This window comes from Strigops habroptila, chromosome 23, assembly GCF_004027225.2.
Source record: "Strigops habroptila isolate Jane chromosome 23, bStrHab1.2.pri, whole genome shotgun sequence".
NCBI lineage: Eukaryota > Metazoa > Chordata > Aves > Psittaciformes > Psittacidae > Strigops > Strigops habroptila.
In genome coordinates, this window is record NC_044299.2 from 801,982 (window position 1) to 826,471 (window position 24,490).

Sequence of the window (24,490 nt, forward strand, 5' to 3'; positions counted from 1 at the left end):
GCTCCTCCTCACCCCTTGCTGTGTTGGGGGTGGCTCGCAGGACCTGCTATCAGGCTAGGACAGTAGGAAGGGAAACTGAGGACGGAGCAGTCTTTTGCAGGCCATGGCTGGGAGCCGAGGTGCCTCCTGAAACTTCCCTCATACTGCAATCCCCACGTTGTCCCTCTGCTCTGGAGGTCCCATGCAGCAGCGGAGACAGCGTTTCCCAGAGGTGTGCCATGGGTCATGCCATGAAGCTACTCCTGTGGCACACCGGCCACCTGCGGCGCGTGACGGCATTCAGGGTTATGGGGAGGACAGGCTAATGCAAGGCAGAGTGCCCACAGCAGGGGTAATCCTGCTAAGAGGCTCTGAGGACAGGCTGGGTGCGTGGCACAGCTCCCCTCACCTTCGAGGGTCACACGACACAGGCAGTGTCATCCCAGAGAGCAGGATGAAGCTGGTAGGAGCAGTTGAGCACTGGGGTAGGGTGAGAACACCCATGTCCCTGCAAAAAGTGTACCCGGGGTCACCCAGGGAGCTGAGCATGTACAAGGTGGGGCATGTGCTCCCTCCTAGCAGGCCCTGTGCCCGCGGGAGCCCTTGGGAACAGCGTTTGTCCAAGCCCCTCTCCCGGTTCAGCCCCGCTCCAGCCCGCGGGCCCACGGGGGTCCCGAGGGTCCCGTCTGGGCCCGAGTATGTGTTGTCCAGGGGAGCGTCGTGGCTTCAGACTAGCTTTCCCAGCGCTCAGGACGAGAGGATGAGGGCAAATGGGGCAGGGACAGAGCAAGGGAGGAGCAGGGTCCCCAGGCGAGGGCAGGAGGAACGGCACCGCGGCGCCCCGGGGCCGTGCCCGAGCGCCCACGGGCGCTGCAACGGAGAGGCGGTTGCGACGGGGAGGCGGCTCCGCCGGTCGCCACCAGGAGGCGCCTAGCCCGCTCCTTGGGGCGCGGGCGCTCGGTCCCGGCCCCCGCCGCTGCCCGTGCTCCCGCAGCCCGGCCGGGTAGCGTGGGGGCTTGGCCGGGGTCCCAGGGGTGCTGGGGTGATCGGGGGTCGGTACATGCTGCGGGGTGGGCAGGGCGATGCCCGATCGCGGCCGGCTGAGGCACCAGGACTGCCCCGGTGCACCGCGGAAGGGAGGGGGGACCAGCCGGCAGTTCTCTCCCTGTCATGAGGGTCCTGCCCCGCGGTGTCATGGCCAGGAGATGATGCGTGTCGCACTCCCCACAGCCGGCAGTACCCCCCAACCATGGGCGGCTCGGCGCTCCCCGGGGCGCCAGCTCCCTTTGTGCCGGGGGTCTCCCAAGAGATACGGGCTCTGGCTGGATGGTGGGTCCAGCACTGGTGAGGGTGGTCTCCACTCAGCGATGCCGGGGTGTTGGGGCAGGCTCTGTCAGCGTCTCCTGTGGTACCCAGGCTACTGGAGGTGCTGGGCCCACGCTGCCCGGCTGCGGGGTGCCAGCCTGGAGGCGGTCCCAGATCTGTGCCCACTGCCCCTGGATGCTTTGGCCTCTCACGGCTGGGGTGAAGGCCCAGGGCGACTGCCAGCCCCTGGCCCTGTCAACTGGTGGCTGCACATGCTGCGTGTATGTACGTGCCGTGCTTGCGCTCTATGCATTGGCATGCACTGTGCACGTGGGGTGTTTGCACGCCTGTTTGCACGCGCACAAACTCGCTCGCGTGTGCTTCTTGCACACGGGTATACACGGATGCGTGTGTGCACCATGTACATACCCTGCGTACTCATGCACAGGTGCACGTGTGTGTGCCCACCCCCGTGCACGTGCTGATGTGTGCAAACGTGCACACGAAGGCACACGGCGGGGCGCCTGCCGTTGGGCCTCGGGGCGCGGTGCACCCGTGCACGGACATGGGTGCACACGCGTGTGTGCGTGTGTGTATATGCGTGTGGCTGCGAGTGTGGGGCGGCCGGCGTGCGTGGGGCCCCGCGCGTGTGCAGGGCCGCGGCGGGCGCGCGTGTCCCGCGTGCGCGCTTGCGGGAGGATCCAGCCCGGGTTTTCGGGGTGGCTGGAGCCGGCGGCGTTCCCGGCCGGGGTCTCCGTCCCGAGCGCGCCCGGCGCCGCCGCCGCCGCCGCCGCCGCCGCCCGAGTTGGCGGAGCGGGACCCGCCGCCCGGTTGTGCCGGGACGCGCCGCCCCCGCGGGGGCTCCGGCAACTTTCTCCGGGCGCCCGGGGCGGGCCGGGAAGTGCGGGGGGCGCCGCGCCGTCCCGTCCCGCCCGCCCACCCACCGGGGTCCCCCTGGATGTGCCGCTTCTCGCCCGGACCAAGTCGCAGCCGCAGCCGGGGAACGGGAGGGGAGTGCGGAGCCGCGGGACCCACCGCCTCGCTCTCGGAGCCGCCCGGAGGTAGGAGCCGTCGGGCGGGTCGGGGCCGCGGGTAGGGAGCTCCCCGCGGGAGCCGGGATGGCACCAGACCCTCCGCCGCGCCGGACCCCGTCCTGCTCCCGCGTCCCATCGGCGCTGGGGGCAAGAGCGGGGGGAACCTGAATCAGAGCCGGACAGAGCGCCCCGGGCCCCGCCGCGTTCCCCGTCACGTATCCTCATGCTTACTCCCACACCCTCCCGCTCCCGCCTCGCTTCGTGCCCCGGGTGGGTGGCAGCGCCGGCCCGGTGACCCCTCGCAGCCCGGGAGGGAGCGGGGCGCTCCCAGCGCTCCGGGTGGGCAGTGCTGGACCGGGAGTCCCGACCGGGTGGAAGTCGGAGCCTTGGCCCGAGTGACGCAGCAGCTACAGGACTGTCCCCACGAGGGTGAGCGGTGCCACCCGCGCTGCTGGTGCAACCTCCCGGCCATCCCTGGGCAACTCATGCTGTACTTGGGGCTCTGCTGGGCGCCCTGTGGGCCTCTGCACCCGGCTGCTTTGGCCGCGCACCCCGCAGTTGCCTGCATCTCCACAAACAGCACCCGCTGTTCCTGGGACCTTGGGAGGGCTCTGAGGGGAGGAGGATTTGGCGCTGGGACAAGGGGGTCCTGCTGCTCCCCTGACAGCCCTGCCAGGCCACAAGGGCAAGGAGATTCTGTGCACCCCAAGGAGCCTCCCAGAAACCAGGACAAGATGCCCCGGTCCCCGGTGCACCTCGGCTTCCCAGCCCTCATCCCATAGGCCCCGGGGCTGCACTTCTTCCTTGCCCATGTGGGCTGTAGCAGAGGCTGCCACAGAAGTGTCCCACGCCTGGGAAAACCCAGAACCATAGAAGAGCCCAGGTTGGAAGGGACCTTGAAAGGTCACCTGGTCCAGCCTTTCATGGGATAGGGAGCCAAGATGAGTTTAACAAACCTTTCTGCTTTTGGGGGGAGGGCAGAGCTGTTTTTGCACTTTGCGTGTGGAGCACCTCGAGTCCTTGCCTGTGACAGTTCTGAGTGTCAGTCCTCCAGTGTGCTTGCACAAGGACTGCTGCTGGCTTTAGCACTCAGAGAGCTGAGGCTGGGGCAGGTGAGTTGGGTGAGGGACCGCAGACACGAGCCCACCGGTGGCTGGGGCCAGGCTTGACCTCTCTGGCAGAGGGCTCCATGTGCCGTCTGTGTCCCATTGGATGCTGACCCTTTGGCCGACTTTTTAAATCCTCCAGGACTGTTGGGTTCAGGCGTCAGCTCTACATCACTCCCTGACTGGCATGAGGGGTTTGGGGCCAGCAGAGCAGGCTGGCCAGGGTCGGTCATGGCATGGAGGAGTGGGAGGGAACTGGCATTGTCAGCATGAGGAACCCCTGAGCAGGGCATTGTGAGACCTGGTCAGCCCTGTTTGCAGCTGAGCATGAGCTAACTGAGCCTATGCGGCCACTTTGGGTCTGACCAGAGCTGCCTGCAAGGCACCCCCAGAGCACACCAAGCCCTCAGTGAGCCGGGAGTGCAGGAAGGCTAAAGGCAGAGGAAGCATCTCTCTGGAGAATGACCCTCTCTGAGGCCTGGCCCCGCTCACACATGTGAAGTCCAGATGGTCCCTAACCAGAACAGGCGGCACTTGGCACCGAGGACTGCACCTCTTCTATGAGGATGGAGGGGCCGGCAGCTGAGGCTGCATGGCTGTGGCATTTGCAATGCTGTGTTTGGGGTCTGGGAAACTAGTGGCTACTCCAACCACAGCCAGGGTCCAGTAACCAGCGCTGGAAGGGATGTGGGGGCCCAGAGGATGCTGCTGGATACCCGGATACTGGAGTTTTCCCCCAGCCTGCTCTGTAGGCTGCGTGTGGCAAACCTGAGTTGATGGGTGCAGCATCCCGAGGGTGGGCGCTGAGATTTGGTGCAGGGGCAGGCTGAGGGAAAGGGAAGAGGAAGCAGCCGGATGAAGTTTCACCTTTAGTAATTCAGATCTAGGAAAACTTCCCGGTGTGGCTGGGTCTGCTGTGTCCAGCTGAGGCAGAAGCTGCCTCTGTGGAGAACAGGGGATGGCAAAGGCACCTACTGTCCCCTCCATGCCATTGTGGGATGTTCAAAACTGGTTGATTGATGCATATGTCTCTGTTGAGGTTTGGTCCTCAACCTCCCTTCAGCCTTTTGCCAGCACAGTGAAGGTCACTGTCACTCAGCAAGGGTCTTCGAGGGCAAGGGGAGTCTGTTGGAAATTGAGACCTTGGAGCAGATCCACACCAAAACTCCATGTGCTTTGTAGGACCCCCAAATTCCTCAGCTCCCAAGGATGCTGGCACCTCTGAGGAGCCTGGCACATACCGACCTGAGCCCACCAGTGCATACCCTCATCCCAGCCCAGTTGCATGCGTGAGCTCCCAGTAGTGCTCATGAGTGGGCTTGTGAGGCTGAGCGGGGATTTGCTTGTAGCCAAGTCACTGGTTGCCAGGGGGGAGAAGGGGGGATGTGGTGGTCCTCGTCTCCCCCATGCTCAAGGGTCTTCCGTCACAACAACAAGCAGAGAATCAGGAGCAGGTTGGGAGCCGAAGATTGCCAGGCTCTGTAGCTGGTCTGGTGGGAGATAGTGGAACAAACTCAGTACTGCATTCCCCTCCCGGTGCTGGATCTGGCTGAGCAGTCAGAATCTCCCTGGAGCAGAGAAGTTTCCAACGGGGGAGTGATTCAGCGCAGATACCTTGTGCTGTTGTGTTGGGGCAGCCTGAGGAGAGGCGGGTGTTGAGCTCAGGCTTGGGGAGGGAAGCTTGGCACTTGCTTTCCAGGATGTGTTTGGGTTGGAAGGGACATTAAAGCTCAACCAGTTCCAATCCCCTGCCACGGGCAGGGACACCTTCCGCTAGAGCAGGTTGCTCCAAGCCCCTGTGTCCAACCTGGCCTTGAACACTGCCAGGGATGGGGCAGCCACAGCTTCTCTGGGCACCCTGTGCCAGCGCCTCAGCACCCTCCCAGGGAAGAGCTTCTGCCTCAGAGCTCATCTCAATCTCCCCTCTGGCAGGTTAAAGCCATTCCCCTTGGCCTGTCCCTCCATCCCTTGTCCAAAGCCCCTCTCCAGCTTTCTTGTTGCCTTGTCAGCTTTCACAAAAGGATTTGTGGTATTGTCTTTCCTTCCTTCTACAGGCCACTGGGCCTGTTCTTGTCCATCCAGCATACTAAAAGAGGGAAACCTTAAGTGTATGGTAGTTGGTCAGAAGGGAGAGCAATCCTCCTACACCCAGAGCATCCCCTATGGACATGTATACAGATGGGTCTGTTTGCGTGCGTACATACGTACGGGTATGCATGTGTGCACAGTTCTCTGCCTGGTTGGTGTCTTGCATCCGTGGCACTGGAGTCTCTCTATCTGTGTGCCTTAGTTTCTCTTTATGCTTTTGCTGGTGTTTAGCAATCCCAGTGATTTGATAAATGGAAAAGGTCTATTGGGTGGGTCCTTGGCCAGACGAAAGGGATTCTTCTACAGAGATCCTCACAGCGTACACACCCCAGTCCTTACGGCACATCAAACCCCTTCAGAAGCTGCAGAATAACAAGGTGAACAGCTGATAAAATAGCTGCCTCCAAGTGGGAACAAGCAGCAAAACCAGAGTCAGATTTCAGCCCTGCTGCATCCAGCTTTGAGGCTGAGGGTGGGGGCATGTTTCCAGATGTGGTGTGATCCCACGATCCAGCTCCCACCCTCATCTAGGGGGAGCAAAGCCCTCATTGGTGCCCCCCATAGTGGCAGAGATGGGGCTCTATGTATGGACATCACAGGTCTCCAGGCAAGGAACAGGAAAGCAGGCGTTTGCGCACCCACCTCTATTAGTGGCAGATACTTCTGGAGAGCCTAAAGAGTCCCATCGGGCACAGGATTGCTGAGGACATTGGGGAACAGCCCCACCACCACCTTTGAGCAGACAGAGGGGGCTCCTGCCCCAAAGGAGGAGCAACTTACGCTTCCTAAATCCCCCAGTGCTGTGCTTACCACGCTCTGCACTTGGCATGTCAAGAGCCAGGCAGTTCCACAGATTAAAAGGGGTTGCTGTTGTGTATCTAATCCTTTAACGGCTGCTGAAGTCTCTGCCAGGTCCTGCACATCCTCCTGTTCCCATCTTCTGAGGAATCCTGCAGGATGGAGCTGTTGGGGTGGGAACAGGCTCTGTGAACTACCCTGAGCGCGGTGAGAGGGCAGATGACACTGCAGCCCTGCTGCCTGCCGTGCCCTGCCTCCTCTCCCTTGGGACAGCAGGAATTCCTGTGTTGCAGCCCCTGTTCTGGGGGTGTCCCTCCATGGGACTGGGTTGGGGATGATGCCTTCATGCCATGGGAAGGAATAATGACTGGCAGGGACTCCCACAGCCATGACTCAGAGCTGGGCTTTTATGGGTCCCACATGTTCAATTTTGCTGCTTCCCTCCAGCACTGGGAAGGAAAGGGGAAACATAAAAATTCCTTCGAGCAGCTGCTGCCATGTGTGCACCCCCCCTTACCCTCACCCCAAAATCTTACCCCCGACTCCAGCGCAATGGAGGTAGGGGCCAGGGAAATGGCTTTATGTGAGCAATTTGCAGGGGTTAGTGTGTGTGTGCTGGCAGCCAAAGCAAATAACACGCAAGCCCATGACAATCGCCTGCCTGCCCTGGGACCACCTATCAAGCACCACCACTCCTGCCCGGCTTGCCACGGCTTCCTACGGCTTCCTGAGTGGCTCAGCTTGTGGTTGAGGGTCAGCAGGCCCTGCTTTATGGGGGAAACAGGCACAGGGAGCACGGAGCTATGAGCTCCCACTCTGCAGCCCTCCTCCATGGGCTGGCTCTGCCCTGGGATCCCCGGGAGACCAGGCAGCCGGGGCTGCGCCCCTGCGTTGTTCCCCTCTTCCCCAAGCACACGTGTGTTAACATGTGTTAACGTGTCTAGAGGCATGTCAGTGCATGGTCATGAGTGGGTGTGGATGCATGTGGAAGCGAGGGGCTGGATTGTTTGGCCCCCTGCTGAGGTGAGGTGGATGGGTGGTGGTGTTCGGTGGCTTGCATAAGGCTGTGCTGCTGGAGGGATGGGTGTGCTGGGGAGGGACCTCTGGTCCTTACTGGAAGTGGTGTGAAGGGCAGAGAGGAATAATGGTGTGGGGTGGAGAAGGAAGGTGGCAGCAGGGGCTGGAGAAGGGAGGGAGTGGAGGATGTCCTGAATCTCTTCTGTCATGGATGTATCTGCCCCTTTCCCTCCACACACATGTAAACTTCCCCTGAAGTTGGTTCTTCCCTGCCTCATCTTTTCCAGGCAAGGGACCACCTTGGAACGAGCTTGGCAGCTCACACCAGCATGGGTTCATGACCCTGAATCGTCCCCTTTCAGACCCCCTGAACCTGAAGCAATGCGCTTTGTGGCAGCTGCAGTCCTGGGCAGATTAGCTGCCCCATGCGGAGGAGCTTGGGCTTGCCCTAAAGCCTGGCCTAACAGTGGGGTCAGATGCATATCGAGGCAGCTGGGCGGGAGGTCTGCGCATCACTTCTGCTGGAGGCAGAGATGAGAAAGCTTGTGGGGTCAGGGGAGACAGATTCCCAGCGCAGACCGCCTTGTCCTGGCCCCTACCTGGTCCCACGGCAGGGAAAGGGGCTTCTTCCAGGAGGGGATTTCACCATCTTTGCCTCGCTGTCAGTGGCCTTTCCCTGGGTGCTGGCTGAGGCTGCACCGTGGGCAGGAGACACCGTAGCTTGGAGGAGTGTTGACCCTGCCAGACCCTCCCTGCCCTGTGATGTGTCCCCTTGGTCCTGGATGACCGCATGGGCTCCCCAGCAGCTCTGCTCCAGCTACATTGCTGCAGCCCAGCCTGACCCTCTGCTGTGTTCTGTTCTGTGCCTGCAGACCTGCTGTCTGAACTGCTGCCCCGGTGCAGGAGGGCAGATCTTAAGCCAGATCAATGTTTTTCCTAAGGCCTTACAGGGTTAAACCAATTGGGCGTGTGGCTGACCTGGGGTCACAAGATGGTAGAGATGACGGCTCAGTGGTTTGCCTGTCATGGGGCTAGAGCCCACCTCTCCTTGAGGGGGTGAAAAGGATGTACAGTGGCGGCTTCCTGGGGTACCCACCTCCCCCAGCCCCTTCCATACTGCTGGGTCCTGCTCTCTGCCTCTCTCTGCTTCATCAGTGAGTGAGGGTTTGGGGTGACTGGGCCTGCAAACATGTCGTAGCTCCCCACATGCACATACGCACGTTCCACTCATATGCAGACACGCACAAGCACACGTGCAAGCACGCATACAAACACATACATCTGTGAGTACATACACACAAGCATTTCCCCCCCTCAAAAACATACACATAAACACAAATCCCTCTCCGCACATGCAAACACATATGGACAAACTTGTGCATTCGCACACGCGCACTTACAGAAACCCAGATGCCCCCACGCATGCACACACAGAGCCCTCCTCCAGGCCCCCCATGCTGGGGGCTGTGCTGGGCGGGTTGATGGATTGTGCCACACACAGCTCAGCGCTGCTGGTCTATGGGCTGGGATCGTGGCTGGGATCGAGGCCGCATGGGCTAATCCAACCCTGACATCACATTCCTCCACAGTGGGACTCCAGGATGGTTAACCCTACCGGGGCTGGGCCCGGGGCAGGAGGGGATGGGGACAATGCCGATGCGCAGATAGGGACCCCTGGCTCTCCTGTGTGCTGGGCTGGGTGGCAGCCACCCTGCTGTGCCACAGTGCACCCACTGCTGCGGGCTGCCTGGCCCAGGGGCTGTTTGGGCTGGTGGGGAGCCGGGAGCACCCGTGGTGCGAGGTGGGAGCTGGGCTGGGGGTCTGCCCCGGTGCAGCGTGTGGTGGGTGCACACACAACCAGGTCTCCCAAGGGTGTGTGATTCCCGTATCGGTGTGTCATCCTCCCTGCCACCTCTGCCCCACCACCCATCAGCGCTGGCATCCCGTGGTACAAGCCCACTACATCTCCTTCCCCCTCTCTGCCTTTTGCGCCTTCTCTGTCTCCTTTCCTTTCTCCCCTTCCCTGTTCCCCAGTGTCCTCAGGAAACTGGAGCCAGATGACACATTTTAGATGTGTTTGCAGGAAATAAAAGGCAAGGAGCTGGGGTGGGGGGAAGGAGGCGGGGGGGATGGCCAGCCCTGACCCCCTCCTGCGCCGGCGTTTCGGCGTCTGGAGCCAGCCCTTGCTTCAACTGTTGCTGCCGCTGGCTGCGCTCCTTGTTTTCTTGGCAGAGAGGAGGAGGAATGTGTTTCAGTTTGAGTTTCTTGGCAGGAGGAGGCCGAGGGAAGATTCCCTCCATCCCGGCTGCGCCTGGCTCTCACATTTATGCCCATAGGCTGCGACTTGGGTGGGCCGCGGCGGTGTGCGGCGGGCGGGGGAGGCAGCGCCGCGGTGGGCGAGCCGCGGGCCCGCTCCCATTGGCTCCCTGCGCCGCCGGCCCCCTCCTGCTTCGCCTGCTAAGGGGCACGCTGGGGTCCGGGGAGCCCCTGTGGACCCTTTGGATTGGGGGGAGTAGATGGGACTTGGGGGGTCTTGATGCTTTCTGCCCCCCCCCCCGCTCTGTGGACCCCGTGGACTGGGGAGAGCAGCTGGGACCAGGGGGACTGTGATGCTTTCTGCCTTGCGTAGCCACCCCACCATCCCCTGTGGACCCTTTGGGTTGGGGGGAGCAGCTGGGAGTTGGGGGGCCGTGATGCTTTCTGCCCCCCCCCCATGCCCTGTGGACCTCGTGGATTGAGGGGAGCAGCTGGGACTTGGGGGGTCTTGATGCTTTCTGCCCCTCCACCATGTCCTGTGGACCCTTTGGATTGGGGGGAGCAGCTGGGACCAGGGGGGCTGTGATGCTTTCTGCCTTGCGTAGCCACCCCACCATGCCCTGTGGACCCTTTGGGTTGGGGGGAGCAGCTGGGACTTGGGGGGGTCTTGATGCTTTCTGCCCCTCCACCATGTCCTGTGGACCCTTTGGATTGGGGGGAGCAGCTGGGAGTTGGGGGGCCGTGATGCTTTCTGCCTTGTGTAACCACCCCACCATGTGCTGTGGACTCCGTGCATTGGGGGGAGCAGCTGGGACTTGGAGGGGGCCGTGATGCTTTCTGCCTTGCGTAGCCACCCCGCCATGCTGGTGCTCAGCAGGGGAAATGTGTGGCATCTTGGAGAGCCGTATCACTGCCATCCTGCCCTCCTGGCACCCGCTCCCTCCAGACTGCCCTTGCAGGCTGGGTCTGCCTGCCAAACTCCTCCCTTCTGCCTGGGCCCAGTAAGGAGAAGCTGTCTTGGCACAGCAGGACCCTGACCATCCCTCTGGACCTGGCTGGCCAGGGACTAGGGGTAGTGGGGATCAAAGCCACCACTGAGCTCCCAGTCCTGTGTGGTGGGTGCTGGAGAGGGCACTACCCCAGGCAGGGAGACAGTGTGCAAGCACGGGGAGTTGTAAGGGGGTACCGTGCCTTGTGCTGCATGCCTGCGTGTTCCCCATTTGTGAACGTGTGCTGCGCATGCGTGTGTGCCACATGTATGCCATGCATGTTTGTGTAAACCTGTGTTTTCGTGCATGTGTGCTGTACGCATGCACAGGCAGCTTTGCGTGTGTGCCATTGGACATACGTGTTTTCTGGTGCTGCATGCACGCACATGGCGTTTGCGTGGTGGTCACTCTGCAGGTGTGTATACACATGCTCACATGTGCAGCGATATAGCACGTGTTGGGCATGGCATAGCACGAAAAGAGGCTAACAGTCAGCAAGGGAGAGAGGATATCACAAAGATGATGGGTGCATTAACCGTTTTCCTGGAAGCAGGACATGCCCCACACATGCTGCCCCATCTGCCTGGAGCTTAGGGCAGCAGGTCCCAGTCCGGGAGCTGGAGGCTGCTGGGACCAGTTGGGCCCAGGGCAGAGCCCACTGTCACATTGGTGCTGCAGCCCCCTCCCCTTTGGGCTGGGGTGGCTGCACACAGTTCCTGCACTGCCTGTTAGCAAAACGTGGGCTCTCACATGAGTGAGGAGCTGGTGGTGGGCCAAGACTGCGTGAGCTCAGGTGATGGTTCTCAGGCATGGGAGACAAGGGGGCTTTGGCTTTGCTGGTCTCCAACACCCCCATCATCTCCCAGCTGCTCTCTGGATAGGTGCAAATTTATGTTCATGCATCCGTGTGCATTTGTGTGTGCACACATGTGGATAGCTGCGTGCGCAGAGACTCCGCAACAGGACGAACTTCTGTGAGGGACTTGGTTAGATTTCGTGGGGGGCATATGGGAGGCTTCCCCTGCAGCTAATCCCCAAGCTTTGCAGCAAGGCCCAGGTTCAGTGGGCAGGTAAGAGGCCCCTCCTCTGCTACCCCCTCCCCATATTCTCGTTCCTCTTCCCCTTGCCTGTCCCCCGCACCACACCACCTTCCCGGGTTCCTCCCTCCCTCTTTGCTTGCCCTGCTGCCCCCCCTGCCCCATTCTTCCTGGCTGACACTCTCACAAAGCCCCGAGACAAGCTTTCAAAGGGGCAACTCATGCGGAAGAATTGCAGCCCCCCTCGCCCCCTCGTACTCCAAATGCAACCCAGCACTGTTCCCAGCGGGGTGAGGGGCTCCCACTGCCCCAGACCCCTTGTTTGGGGCGATTCCCTTAGTCTCTCAATGGGGGGAGGCTGAGGGGACAGGAGACCTTGTTCCCAGTGCCACCCACCCTGTGGTTGTTCCTCCTTCCAGAGCTTCTGTCCTTCATGTATGCCCCCAGGGATCTTGGGGCAGGATAGTGACCATGGGTGGGGATGGAGCTGTAGGCTGGGACCCAAAGGTGCAGCCGTGGTTGGAGATCTGACCACGGGCAGAGCAGCCTGGTGGAAGTGGGACCCAGGCAGGGGACAGGAACCTGCAGGCAGGGATGTGATAGTGCCCTGTGGGCAGGGCTGTGATTGTGGGTGGGACAGGGCAGGGTTTTGACCTGCAGGCAGGGTGGGGACCAACAAGCAAGGCAGGGCTGGGTGGGACCTGCAGATGCTGCAGGGACCCATTGAGGAGGGCAAAGCACTGTGCCAGCTTGGGTCCTTAGACAAAGAATGGTTCTAACCATTCTAACCATTCAGTTTAGCTTTAGTTTCCTGTGTTGGCAGTTAGGGCTTGTAGGTTTTACACCTATGTGTGTGCTGGAGTGTGGGCGCCTGGGTGCACGTGTGCCTATTTCATCCCTCCTGCAACAGACACTGTTGTTGCAGTGCAGCACTAAGCATGAGGGCACCTTGCTAAGTCAGTATCCAGGGACCTGTGTGATAGGTGACCCTGCAGCAGTGTCACTGCTTCTGCCAAGCTATCAGAGGCAGCCTTGAACTGGGCAATGGTTTGATCTGTACCATGGTCCTTGTGCCTAGGGTGTGTTAAGTCCCCTGTGCTCGTGCCATGAGGTGCCTGGGGGGCTGCCAAGCACTGGGGGCCTGGGGACAGACATCCTTGCTTTGGAGAGGGTGGTGGATGGCCGGGTGGCTGCAGTGACACAGAACCACCATGGCTTGTACCTCCTGTCCCCACCCAGCCCGCTGGAGGCATGCAGCTTTCTGCATGGTTTATGTCTCTGCAATGTCAGCAAAGGAGGAGAGGGATGTGGTGGGGGCTGCACCCTGGCCCCACAGACATCTCCTCTTGCACCATTCCCTTCCCCCTTCCAGGAACATCCAGCAAAGTATGGGGAATGCACCCCCCAGCTCCAGGGAGAAAGTGGGAGCCCTTAGGGCAGGGGGAGGCACCCTGATGGGAGGGGAGCACCAGGATGTCTACATGTGGGAGAGAGCAAGGGAAAATAAATGCCAGGGGCCACTATGGCAGAGCGAGGGTTCCCAAAGCTGAGTCAGATGGTCTCTAGCCCAGTTCCTCTGCCTGAGCCCCTCGTTGTTCGTGTCTGTGCCCCAAAATGTGGGTGACGGGGTTTCCCCTGTTGTCACCTACCCTTCCTACCTTGGCAGTGCCCCCTTGGCAATGGGGCAGGGGTCTGCGCCGGGGCACAAAGGGTCGTGCACCCTGCGAGGGTGAGTGCAGGGCCACGCCGGGAGGTTTCAGGGTGCGGGGGTGCGCGGGTGCGGACGCGGGTACGGACGCGGGGTGCGGCGGAGCGCGGTGCTGCGGCGCTCCCTGGCGGGCGCGGGGCGCACAACCCACCCTTGTCCTTCCTGCTTTAGGCACCCACCGGCTCCAGCCCCGCAGAGAGGACCCGATGTGCTCCTGAGCCTGGCCAGGCCCCGCCGCGACATGTTCAACCCCGTCAGCCCCCCGGGCGGCGGCTATGCTGAGCGCTGCTGCCTGCGCCCACCCCATGGAATAGCTCCAGGTGCCCCGGGACCACAAGGTCGGTTGTAGCCCCCCTCATCCTGGCACCTGAGCAGTGCCTGGCACGGCACGAGGAGCACCCGGCTTCAGATTCAGTACTTAGGTTCAGGGGTGCTCAGGGAACTTCCTTCGCCCTTGTGCCACCCACCCTTATGCTCTTCCCGTCTTTCTCCTCGCCCCTGCCAGGACTCGATTTCCCCTTATGCCATCAGTCAAACCTCATGAGTGGTCACCGTGGTTATGGGTTGGTGCCAGGAGCTGAGCACCTGGGCAGTGGTGATGGTAAGTGCCTTGGGCAGGCATGGGGTTCTACGGGGGGTTTAGGCATCTCCATGACTGTGTCAGGAGTGCAGGGTTTGTGCTGAGGGGGCCAGGCAGCGCTGGGGACGGTGAAGCCCGTGATGAGGGAAGAGACTGCTGGGCCTTCAGGTATTTTTCCTGGAACAGTGGTGCCTGTGTGAACAGGGGGATTTGTGTTGGCTGTGGCCAAGGTGATCAGGCCCTTTTCTTGAGGTGATATCAGCTGTAGTAGGGAGCACATGTATGTCAAGGGGTTCAGGTACCCGTGGCCATGGTAGGGAAGGGGGACACTTCTGAGTCTTGCCACAGTCCAAAACCAGCAACAAGTTTGTCTAGTTTGGAGAGAAGGAGGCTTAGGGGCGACCTCATTCCTAGGAGGGGATGTGGAGAGGGAGGTGCTGAGCTCTTCTTCCTGAGATCCAGTGATAGGACGTGTAGGAATGCTTCAGAGCTGCGCCAGGGGAGGTTTAGACTGAACATGAGGAAGCATTTCCTTACTGCGAGGCTGGTCAAACCCTGGAACAGGCTTCCTTGAGAGGTGGCTGATGCCCCAAGCCTGTCACTGTTTAAAAGTTATTTGGACAGAGCCCTTAATAACATGCTTTAACTTTTGGTCAGCCCCAAATCGGACTAGATGATCACTGTAGTCCCTTCCAATTGAAATACTCCATTCCATTCTATTCTAAATCAGAAGCTAACTGGCACAGTCAGGGTACTCCGTTAGGCTCCAATGCACCAGGATTGTGTCCTTGGGGGTTTCTTCAGCCTCCTAGGACCCATACTGAGAGGAGTGCCCCTCACCCTTTGCTGCCATCCCAGGCTCACGGTTCTCAACGCCCCGTGCTGCAGGCAAGCTGGGCAAGAAGCGGGCATTGTCCATCTCACCCCTGTCGGACTCTAGCATTGACCTGCAGACAGTCATCCGCACCTCACCCAACTCCCTTGTTGCCTTCATCAACTCCCGCTGTGCCTCTGCCAGTGGCTCCTATGGCCACCTCTCCATCAGCACCATCAGGTGGGCACCATGCATGCAGCCTGTCAGGCTGGGAGCCTGAATGGCAATTCCCAGCTTGAGGAATGCCTGGGGCTGAGGGTTAGGGAAGGTGGGAGCGAAGTGGGATGGTGGGTTGGGGAACCTGGCATCCCTGGCTCAGAAGACCTAAAGTTCTGTGCTCTGATGGTGTCATCTGCTCATCCCTCTTGCTCTTTGCAGTCCATCACTGGGATATCAGAGCCCACCGGCTCAGCAGAAGGGCCAAGGCCACCTGTACAGCCACACAGCACCACCACCACCACCACCATGTAGCTCCTACGAACCCCTGTCCACCCGCCCAGGGCTCCTGCACCACACCCCAGCTCGTGGGACCCTCAAACACTGCCAGGTAAGGGGCCCTTGAGCCCATGTCAGCGGTGGTCCAGTGAGCATCTCAGTGCTGACTGCTTTTCCCCCACCCTGGTAGCAGCTAAAGTTGGAGTGGAGCCTGAGCAGCCCTCTGACTGTCAAATACCCAGAGGAGAGATCTGAGGGTGACATCTCCAGCCCAGCTTCCACAGGCACCCAGGTACTCCCCAGGCCTTGAGACTCGCCCCCACTTCCCCACGGCTCTATGCTCCTCCCTGGCACCACTCCCAGTAAAAGGAATATGTACCTCGGGGTGCTCACCTGGCTGTGCTCCCCCAGGACCCCTTGCTGGGGATGCTGGATGCTCGGGAAGATCTGGAGAAGGAGGATGGGAAACCTGAGTCTGAGACTGTGTATGAAACCAATTGCTACTGGGATGGCTGTGCCAAGGAGTTTGACACGCAGGAGCAGCTCGTGCATGTGAGTTAGGTCCTGCCTGGGTACACGCAGGCCCAGAAGGTGCCCTCAGGCTTCTGGGTGTCTTCCACCTCCGTGTCCACCCACAGCTCCTCCTGTCCTATACTGGGCTGCTTCCCTCCCTACCTGGAGAACTCACCACGCTGTTGCACGATGTTGGAAGTTGCCCCTAGGAAGGGAGGGACGTGCATCCTCCACTTTTGGTGGGCAAGTTCCCCGTGACCCTCCCGTACCATGTCCCTAAGGGGAGCATCCTGTCTGGCCTTCCTCACGCCTGGGGCAGCTCTCACGAACCACTGATGCTTCCAGACTTCCTCCTTTGCTCTTTGTCTCCCTGCAGACATTACAACTATTCTATATCCCCTTCACCACACCTCAGACCACCTGGACCCCTGTGTCTTCTCTTGGTCCTCCCAGAATAGCCCCCAACCACCTCCTGTATCCATTGCCTCCTGTAGATATCTGACTACTCCGTTTTCACCTAACCCCTTGTGTCTCCAGCCACCACCCCAGTCCTTCTGTGTCCATTTCTTTCATAATATTCTATTAAGACACCTGTATCTCCCTGAATCTTTGGTGCATTCCTCAATGCCACCAGTGATGCCCCTCTCTCCTCAGCACATCAACAATGAGCACATCCATGGGGAAAAGAAGGAGTTTGTGTGCCACTGGGCAGCATGTTCCCGGGAGCAGAGACCTTTCAAGGCTCAGTACATGTTGGTGGTGCACATGCGACGGCACACAGGCGAGAAACCTCACAAGTGCACGGTGAGCTGGCATGGGCCTTTGCAAAGCCTCAGCTAAGCTGCGGTGCCTTGCGCTTGGCACAGCTCGGGGCAGGGTGGGAGCTGGCCTGGGTTATGGCATTGAGGGAGAAATGGCTTGTGGTGGGGAAAATGAGGTGGGACATGAGCACGGTAGTGCATAAGGTTAGATAGAAGGAAGAAGTTCTTTACCGTGAGGGTGCTGAGGCACTCGAACAGGTTGCCCAAAGAAGTGGTAAAAGCTCCATCCCTGGCAGTGTTCAAGGCCAGGTTGGACAGAGCCTTGGGTGACATGGTCTAGCGTGAGGTGTCCCTGCCCATGGGATGGGGTTGAAACTGGATGATCTTAAGGTCCTTTCCAACCCAAACCATTCTATGATGGAGTGGAGTTCATGTGTGGCAGGCCAGAGCCTGTGATCAGTGCCACAGCATGAGGTAAAGAGGTACAGAGCGGGCTGGCTACAGCAGAGCTGGGTGGCCAGTGCGTGGAGAGAAGGGTAGCCAGACATAGCCAGAAGGGTAAAGAGCCATGCGGCGGTGGGAGGACACGCGCGTGAAGGAGGGCAGATGTGTTGTGCTTTGGTTGGGAGGTGTGATAGTGTCCCTGGCAGATGTGCTGTGTGGGGTGATGCAGTACAGGGTCTGTTGAAGGTGTGTGGCATGTTTCACCCTACTTGCCTGCACAGTTCGAGGGCTGTAACAAAGCCTACTCACGCCTGGAGAACCTCAAGACCCACCTGCGCTCACACACGGGTGAAAAACCCTACGTGTGTGAACACGAGGGCTGCAACAAGGCCTTCTCCAATGCTTCTGACCGGGCCAAGCATCAAAACCGCACTCACTCCAATGAGGTACTGACCTATCCGGGGCTCTTCTGCACCCCTTTGTGCTCCCCATATGCCTCCTTAGTAGTCCTGTACTCTGAAAGCTCCCTGTGTGCCCCAATTCCTTGCATGTTCTAATAAAGGATGGCCCCTGTTCCTTTCCTCCATCACTTGCATTCCCACTAGGGTCCCTTTAACCCCTCCTGAGGAGCACTGTCCTTGTGTTCTTCATCAGCTCGCTGTGACCTCCTCCAAGGCCCTGCTGTAGCACCTAACATCCCCCGTCCCAAGGGGATTCAGCCTCTTGGATCCCTTCCTACCCTCAATTTTTGGGCCTACTTGAGAGGGTTGGGAAGGGTATTTATTTCATGCCCAGCTACTGCTTTGTTGGGAGGGGTCTCTGGTCAAAGCCAACACCTTTCTTCCACTGTGTCCTCACAGAAGCCCTACGTGTGCAAGATTCCAGGCTGCACCAAGCGCTACACAGACCCCAGTTCGCTGCGCAAACATGTGAAGACAGTGCATGGCCCTGATGCCCACGTCACCAAGAAACACCGAGGGGATGTGATGCCAGGTCGTGCACTGCCCACCCCCAGTGGCCCCCCAGAAATGAAGCAGGAGAAAGACACAAATGGCCCTGCTGAGGCCCAGAAGGATGATGGCAAACTCTTGATGCCTGACTTGGCCTTGGTAAGGAGCTGGGGTGTTTGCATGGGAGGGGAGTCATCTCTCCACGTCTGGCTGGGTGTGTTGTGTGTAGTGGATGTCTGACCCCCTTTTCCTTGGTTAATGTTTTTGGGTACCCCTTAGAAGCCACAGCCCAGCCCAGGCGGGCAGTCATCGTGCAGCAGCGGCCATTCCCCCCTTGGCAGCACCACCAATAATGACAGTGGGGTGGAGATGGCGGGCAACGCTGGTGGGAGCTACGAGGATCTGTCCACGCTGGAGGATGTGCCCGGTGAGCCCATGGGCACCTCAGGGCTCATGGCCCTCCACAAGCTAGAAAATCTTCGCATTGACAAACTGAAGCAGATGAGGAAGCCATCAGCTACCAAGGGCCTGAATTTGCCAGCTATCCCCGGAGCCGGTGAGACTGTGGTTCCCTCCCACCCGGATGCGGGGCCAGTCCCATGGGCACCGTGTCAAGAGAAGTCTGGTTTGCAGCCAGAGAGGTTTCCACACCTTCCTTTCAGTAGTGGTGGATCCCATATCTGTGGTGTGCCCCCATCTTTGGACTCGGTGATCTTAAAGGTCTTTTCCAACCTAAATGATTCTACTCGGTGATCTTAAAGGTCTTTTCCAACCTAAATGATTCTAAATGATCTTCTGCCCCATCTTTGGACTCGGTGATCTTAAAGGTCTTTTCCAACCTAAATGATTCTAAATGATCTTCTGCCCCATCTTTGGACTCGGTGATCTTAAAGGTCTTTTCCAACCTAAATGATTCTAAATGATCTTCTGCCCCCCCTTTGTTGCCACCACTTGAATCTGCTTCCTATCCTAGACAGGCACTAACCACGGAAGAGGCCACATCCTGGTCCTGGAGGTGGCTGCGTGTTCCTCCTCTGACCACTGGTGCCACGCTGTGTCCTAACTCCCTCGTGTAACTCCTCCTTTTCTTTCCAGGGGAGCTGCCTGGGATCCCCAGGCCGCCGGCAGCCGCCTCGCACCGGCGCATCGTGGAGCTGTCAGCAGCAGAGATGGGCATGCCTCTGAACGAGCGCCGCAGCAGTGCCACCAGCACCGTGAGCTCAGCCTACACTGTGAGCCGGCGCTCATCCCTGGTGTCCCCGTACCTGGCTGGCCCATACCTAGGTTGTGAGGCCGGGGCAATGCCCGGCGGGACAGCCCTGGCGGATGGCTACGACCCCATCTCTCCAGATGAATCCCGACGCTCCAGTGATGCAAGCCACTGTGGGGGGCTGCCGGGTGTGGGCAGCCTTACCCCAGCCCAGCGCTACCGTCTCAAGGCCAAATACGCTGCAGCCACAGGCGGTCCCCCCCCGACCCCGCTGCCCAGTGTGGAGCGGGTGGGCATGGGTGGCCACAACAGCTTCGCTGGGGACTGCGTTGGGCCAGCTGAACCCCGCTTCCTTGCCAATGGGTTGCTGCGAAGGCACAGTTCCAATGACTCCCCTGGCTATGCAGGCAGTGTCCCCCCTCACTTTGTGCCTCGGAATGGTGTGCGGCGGGCCAGCGACCCTTCCCGGAGCATGGCCAACCCTCATGCTGTGCCCAAGGTGCATCGTTTTAAGAGCGTGGGTAACGTCAGTGTGCCAGGAGCGGGCAGAACTGCTCTGCAGCCCTTGGGTGATTCTGATGCCAACCTTCAGCACCATGGCTTCTCCCCGCGCCCGCCCAGCATCAGTGAGAATGCCTTCATGGAGAGCGTGAGCAGAGAGGGTCCAGGCACAGAGTCTGGCTTGCTAGAGATGGAGCAGTACTTGGACTACCCTGAGGAAAGCTTCCCATGCCAGAGGACGGGTGTGGAGCTCCAGTGTGAAGGCCTCTATGGCAGCACCCACCGGACCATGGCGTGTATGCAGCTGAACCCAGGAGGCCACAGGGACATGGAGGAGGGCTTACTTCAGCCTGAGTTCTCCCTCCCGCCGTGCCAGGTGAACCAGCACTTCACCAGTGTGCATGCTGGCACTGGGACCATGCCAGCTCCATGGGATGAGCCTCCTCAAAGCAATCTGGAGATGAGTTCTGGGCAGTCCAGTGTCAGTGCCATGTCTGGGCCACACTTTCACCATCAAAGCACCGAGTACCCACTGCCCAGTTCTTGTGGGCAGCAACCCAAACTTGTGAGCTCGTGCCAGGACAGTGGATTTCCTGGGGGGCACCATCTTAATCGACTACAGATCAAATCTGAGCAGCGTTACCCAGCACCTACCCCAGCACTTGCTCCCTGCCAGAACCCCAAACTTGCTCGGCACATGCAGCCTCCAGCATCATTTGGCCAAGCCAGGAACGTAGGGCCTGGAGGTTACCAGTCTGAGGAACAGGCACCCGTCAGTTATATGGGCATGTTGAGCCCAAGTGGTAGAAGAGACCAGACCCCCACCGTGCAGACCAAAGAAGTGATGGTCCGTAGCTATGTGCAGGCCCAGCAGGCTCTGATGTGGGGAGACCAGCTAGCCTCCAAGGGAGGGGAGGCTGCCATGCGCCTGGGCACTGAACCTGGGCAGTGCCAAGCCATGCAGGCACCGCGGTACCTCAGCCCCAAGTGCTCTGGTTACCAAGCCAAACCAGAGAACCCGCAGGGTCTGCCGGAGACCCAACACCTCCTAAATGCCCCGTGCTTCAACCCTGAGGTAGTGCCGCATCCGCCTGGTGGCCCTAAACCACATGGTCACCAAAACAGTCTGAACTATGCAGGCAACCTGTCTCAGCCAAGCCATTCCTATGAGGGAGTGGACGCCAGCTCCCGGCGTGTGCTTCGCCTGCTCCCTGCCCGCCCCACACTTGAGGGGCCCGGTAATGCCCTGTTCTATTACCCAGGCCAGGGCACACACATGGGCAAAGGTGGGCAGAAGCTGCTGGACCACATGGCAGCAAGCTGTGGGGGTCCTGGGCATTATGGTGGGAGCTCGGAAGGGCTCAAAGGCAGCTCATATCACTACCTGGATTCGGGGGAGCAAGTGGCCAACAGCCTGGACTCCTTGGACCTGGAGAATACGCACCTTGACTTTGCTGCCATTGTGGAAGAACCAGAGATGCCTGCACTGCTGCCGGGGCCCCCAAGCCCTGCTGGGGGTCTGCTCCCTGCATCTGGTGGTGCCAACATGGCTGTGGGTGACATGAGCTCCATGCTGAGTACTCTGGCAGGGGAAAGCCATTTCCTCAGCTCCCTGTCCTAAGTAGGAGGTACCAGCCATCAGGTGGGCATGTCTGCAACCCAGGGTGTGGGGGGGCCCAAAACACAGTTGGGCCAAGGCATGAAATCCCTTCTGACATGCAGATGTGCGGGGAGGGGGGACACAAACACCCCTGGAGTCTCCCCTTCTCCGGTCTCGGAGTGTGGGGCTCTTCAGGGGAGGGACATTGCTGAGTCCCAGATACAGCCACAACCCTGACTGGGTGCTTCAGGTCACATCTTGCACCAGGAGGGAATGGTTTTACTGAGCACTTCCATTGCAGTGCATGGAACCTTCTTCTGCCTCCCTTGGCCCTTTGGAAACAGTGGCCCTGTGCAGCCTTAATGTCGAAACCAAAGAGTTCCACCTTCCCCAGGCATGTGGGCAGGCCCCATCTCTATGTTCCCACTGTCCACCTCTTAAACTCTAGTCTTCGTCAGGGCTGGAGTCACTCCTGGCTTGGCAAGCCCACCCCTCTCCCCTCTCCCTGCTCAAGGAGGGAGAAGGGGGAGGCAATTCTCCACCACGGGGATGGTAGTAGGGAGCTGGGGGTGCCTGGCACTGCCGTGTTGCTCTGTACATAGTGTGCATATGTGTATGTTTCCTGCAGCATCCCCCCAGCCCTTCTTTTGTTTAAAAGGAACAGCAGTGCCTCTCCTCCCCATTAAACCCTTTCTCAGGGGAGTGTGAGCTGTGTGCTTCTTTATCCCTGCAGATGGGCTCCAAGCTGGACCCCTATGCCAGGAGCTCTACAGCCCCCCTCTGCCTCTTCCCCTCACCTTGGGACCAAGATCTACTCATGCCTTTGCCTTGCAGTCCCCTTTGGGCTCAGGATCTAGCTGCAACCACACAGGGATTCCCACTGAAGGGGTTGTGGGGAGGAACCCCCATGGCGCAGACCTTCAGGTCCAGGAACAGAGTGAGACCAATGTACGCCCAGAGGCACTGTCTCAACGTAGGGCTCAGTGCCTATGGGGCCATGTTTGGATCTGAAGCTTTTCCTTCAGACCATCTTGGCTGCTCTGGGCTTTGTTTTTTGGCACTGGGACACCACCTTGGCACCTGTAGGGCTGCAGTAAGTGCTGGGGACTCATTGTAGGGTCTCCAGGGTGGTCTGGGTGTGTTTGGGACTGCTCTGAGGCTTTTCTGGGGTGTCTGGGTGGGCTTTTGATGGTTCTGAGCCCTGTCCCTCCTGCAGGACCGCTGTGGAAATGTCCTCTTGGCAACAACAAGTCGACATAAGTCAAACGCAAAGCGGTACGCTAACTATGAAGTGACTCGAGATTCCCATAAGGGAATAAAGTAGCTAAAGGAAGCCAGGCATACCAGGCTAGAACCTAAAACTCCATCCGCATAGTGCCTCTTTGGGGAGCTCTCTCAGGCTGCCCAGACCCCAGCTCCCAAAGTGTAAACGTCCAGCCCCTGCTCCCACACCAGGGGTGCCTGGAGCCGGGGAAAGGGGCAGAGAAGCGTCGGCGCTGTCCCCCCAGTAAGTAGCTGCTGTCCCCGAAGGCTGTAAACGGGGCTGGGGAGCGGCCGCCGGTCACCCCGCTGCTTCCGCGGTACCGAGTAAGCGAGCGGGTGCTGCCATCCTGTGGCCAAACCTCGATACTGCAGGTGAGGGCGCGGTGCGGCGCTGAGCCCCTCTCGCTGCTGCCATCCCGTGGTCAGAATTCAGTAGTGCAGCCTGGGCTCCACGCACGCGCGGCTGCGCTCTTATAGTCCCCGCTGCTGTTCGTCGGTTGCGGTGTCGTGATTCTGCGTGCTCGGTGCTGTCTCCCGGTAAAGAAATGCCGCCGCTGCCGCTCCACCGGTGTTCGCGGTGCCGGCGGGTGCTGCTGTCCCGTGGCCGCAGCCCAGCTTTCGCGGTGCCGGGTTTTGGTCCTTGCGGCGCGGCGGCGGCGTGCGGCGCATACGCGCAGTGCCCGGGCGGAGCAGGATGGCGGCGCGCAGGGCGCGGGTCCCGGCACCGGCGGCAGGTGAGGGCCGAGGCTATCGGGGAGGCGAGGCCGGGACGAGCGAGCCCCTTCGGCTGGCGCAGGGGCGTCTCCTGCCCGCTGGCTCCCGGGAGTGGGGGAACGGGAAGCTCCAAGCCACCCGGTGCGGAAGGTCCCGGTCAGCTGGAGGTGAGGCGGGTCAGGGCAGCCACGGGGAGTTCCCCGAGAGCTGATGGGAGGGAAGGGGGAAGGAGGCGGACACCCTCCAGTGGTCCCCCGGAGCCTATCGTGGCCCTGCTCACCCCTTCAGGAGCCTTTCCCATTGCCCCAAGCCCTGGACCTCGAATGTGCCGTAAGAAGCCCCAGTGGGAGGAGGGTCTCTGGCCAGGGGTAATCTTTGGTAATAATGGTCGTTGCTGCTTCTTTCCCTGTCCCAGAGACCACGCTGAGGGTGTGGGTGTCCGTTCTGCCCCTGGGGACGCTGTTGACTGTGCCTGCCTCAGGCTTGTGTAGGCAAAGAGGGAGCGCTTACTGGCTGCGGATGGGTCCGAGCTGAAGGTGGAGAGGCCAAAGAAAGGTAAAGAAGAAGAAATGGAATGCCGTCAATCTGGCAGTGCCCTGGCAAGAGAGAACCTGCGTCTCTGGGTGTGGAAGGCTCCCTCTTCGTAGGTCAAAGCAGGCCAGAGCGCTGAAGTGCACTGAGGGTTGTGTATGTGTTGCCTCCAGCACGGTATGGCCGCGCAGGACACGTGCAAGCAAGGCTGTGTGTGTTGGAAGCCTCGTCTTGCATGAGCTTTGTGACGCCCATGTGCTTTCTTAGGTGGAGGACAGCCCAGCGACATGAGCCATGGAAGGGGAAGGGACGGGACAAGTAGAAAGAAGCATCTGAACTGTCAAATTCTTTTGGCAGTGGCAGGAGCTGCGGTGAGTCCTGAGCCATTGGACCCTGTTGTTTTTTGTGTGTCCTGGTCTCCCCCTATCCATTCCCTGGGCCTCTCTCTTTCCCATGCAGCTGTGATTTTTGTTTTGGTCCCCTGTACTTGTCCTCTTCTTGTGTCCTGCTCCCTCTCCCTCTTTTCTTTTGTCCATAGCTGGTTTTCCTTTTCCAGCTCCTTGTCCCGATACACATCCATATCTGTCCATTCCCTGTTGGAGTGACTGGAGTGGCCCCGTGACCCACTGCTGAGGTGTCCCAGGGACAGGTCCAGAGCTGCGGAGCACGCTCAGTCGTGTAACTTGTTATGTGTGTGACTAAATAAATCCTGCTTGTTGTCTCCTTTGGCCTCAGAGCTGTGTTTGCGCTCCTTTTGCACTGGGTGAGGGACTGTGAGAGGGCCCTGGAGGGGAGGC

The 24,490-nt window shown here is 59.9% G+C and overlaps 1 protein-coding gene and 1 long non-coding RNA gene across 4 annotated transcripts; both read left to right on the forward strand.

The window, feature by feature from the left end:
- The first annotated feature begins 2,059 nt into the window (after positions 1–2,059).
- On the forward strand, positions 2,060–21,887 carry GLI1 (GLI family zinc finger 1). 2 transcript variants are annotated; one of them, XM_030510569.1, is made up of 12 exons: positions 2,060–2,345; positions 13,489–13,655; positions 13,823–13,918; positions 14,756–14,951; positions 15,150–15,318; positions 15,397–15,498; positions 15,618–15,758; positions 16,374–16,523; positions 17,206–17,370; positions 17,785–18,033; positions 18,154–18,430; positions 18,970–21,887. In XM_030510569.1, exons 2-12 carry the CDS (start codon positions 13,559–13,561, stop codon positions 21,204–21,206), a joined length of 3,879 nt encoding a protein of 1,292 aa, XP_030366429.1. In that variant the 5' UTR covers positions 2,060–2,345; positions 13,489–13,558; the 3' UTR covers positions 21,207–21,887. The 2 variants fall into 2 exon arrangements, with proteins under 2 accessions (XP_030366429.1, XP_030366430.1); XM_030510570.1 differs by having other exon boundaries at positions 2,269–2,345; positions 15,400–15,498.
- Positions 21,888–22,885: 998 nt separating this feature from the next.
- LOC115618772 lies at positions 22,886–24,427 on the forward strand. 2 transcript variants are annotated; one of them, XR_003994847.1, is made up of 4 exons: positions 22,886–22,985; positions 23,578–23,717; positions 23,961–24,064; positions 24,250–24,427. It is a non-coding gene; the product is annotated as an uncharacterized LOC115618772 (long non-coding RNA). The 2 variants fall into 2 exon arrangements; XR_003994849.1 differs by having other exon boundaries at positions 22,922–23,182.
- The last annotated feature ends 63 nt before the right edge of the window (positions 24,428–24,490 follow it).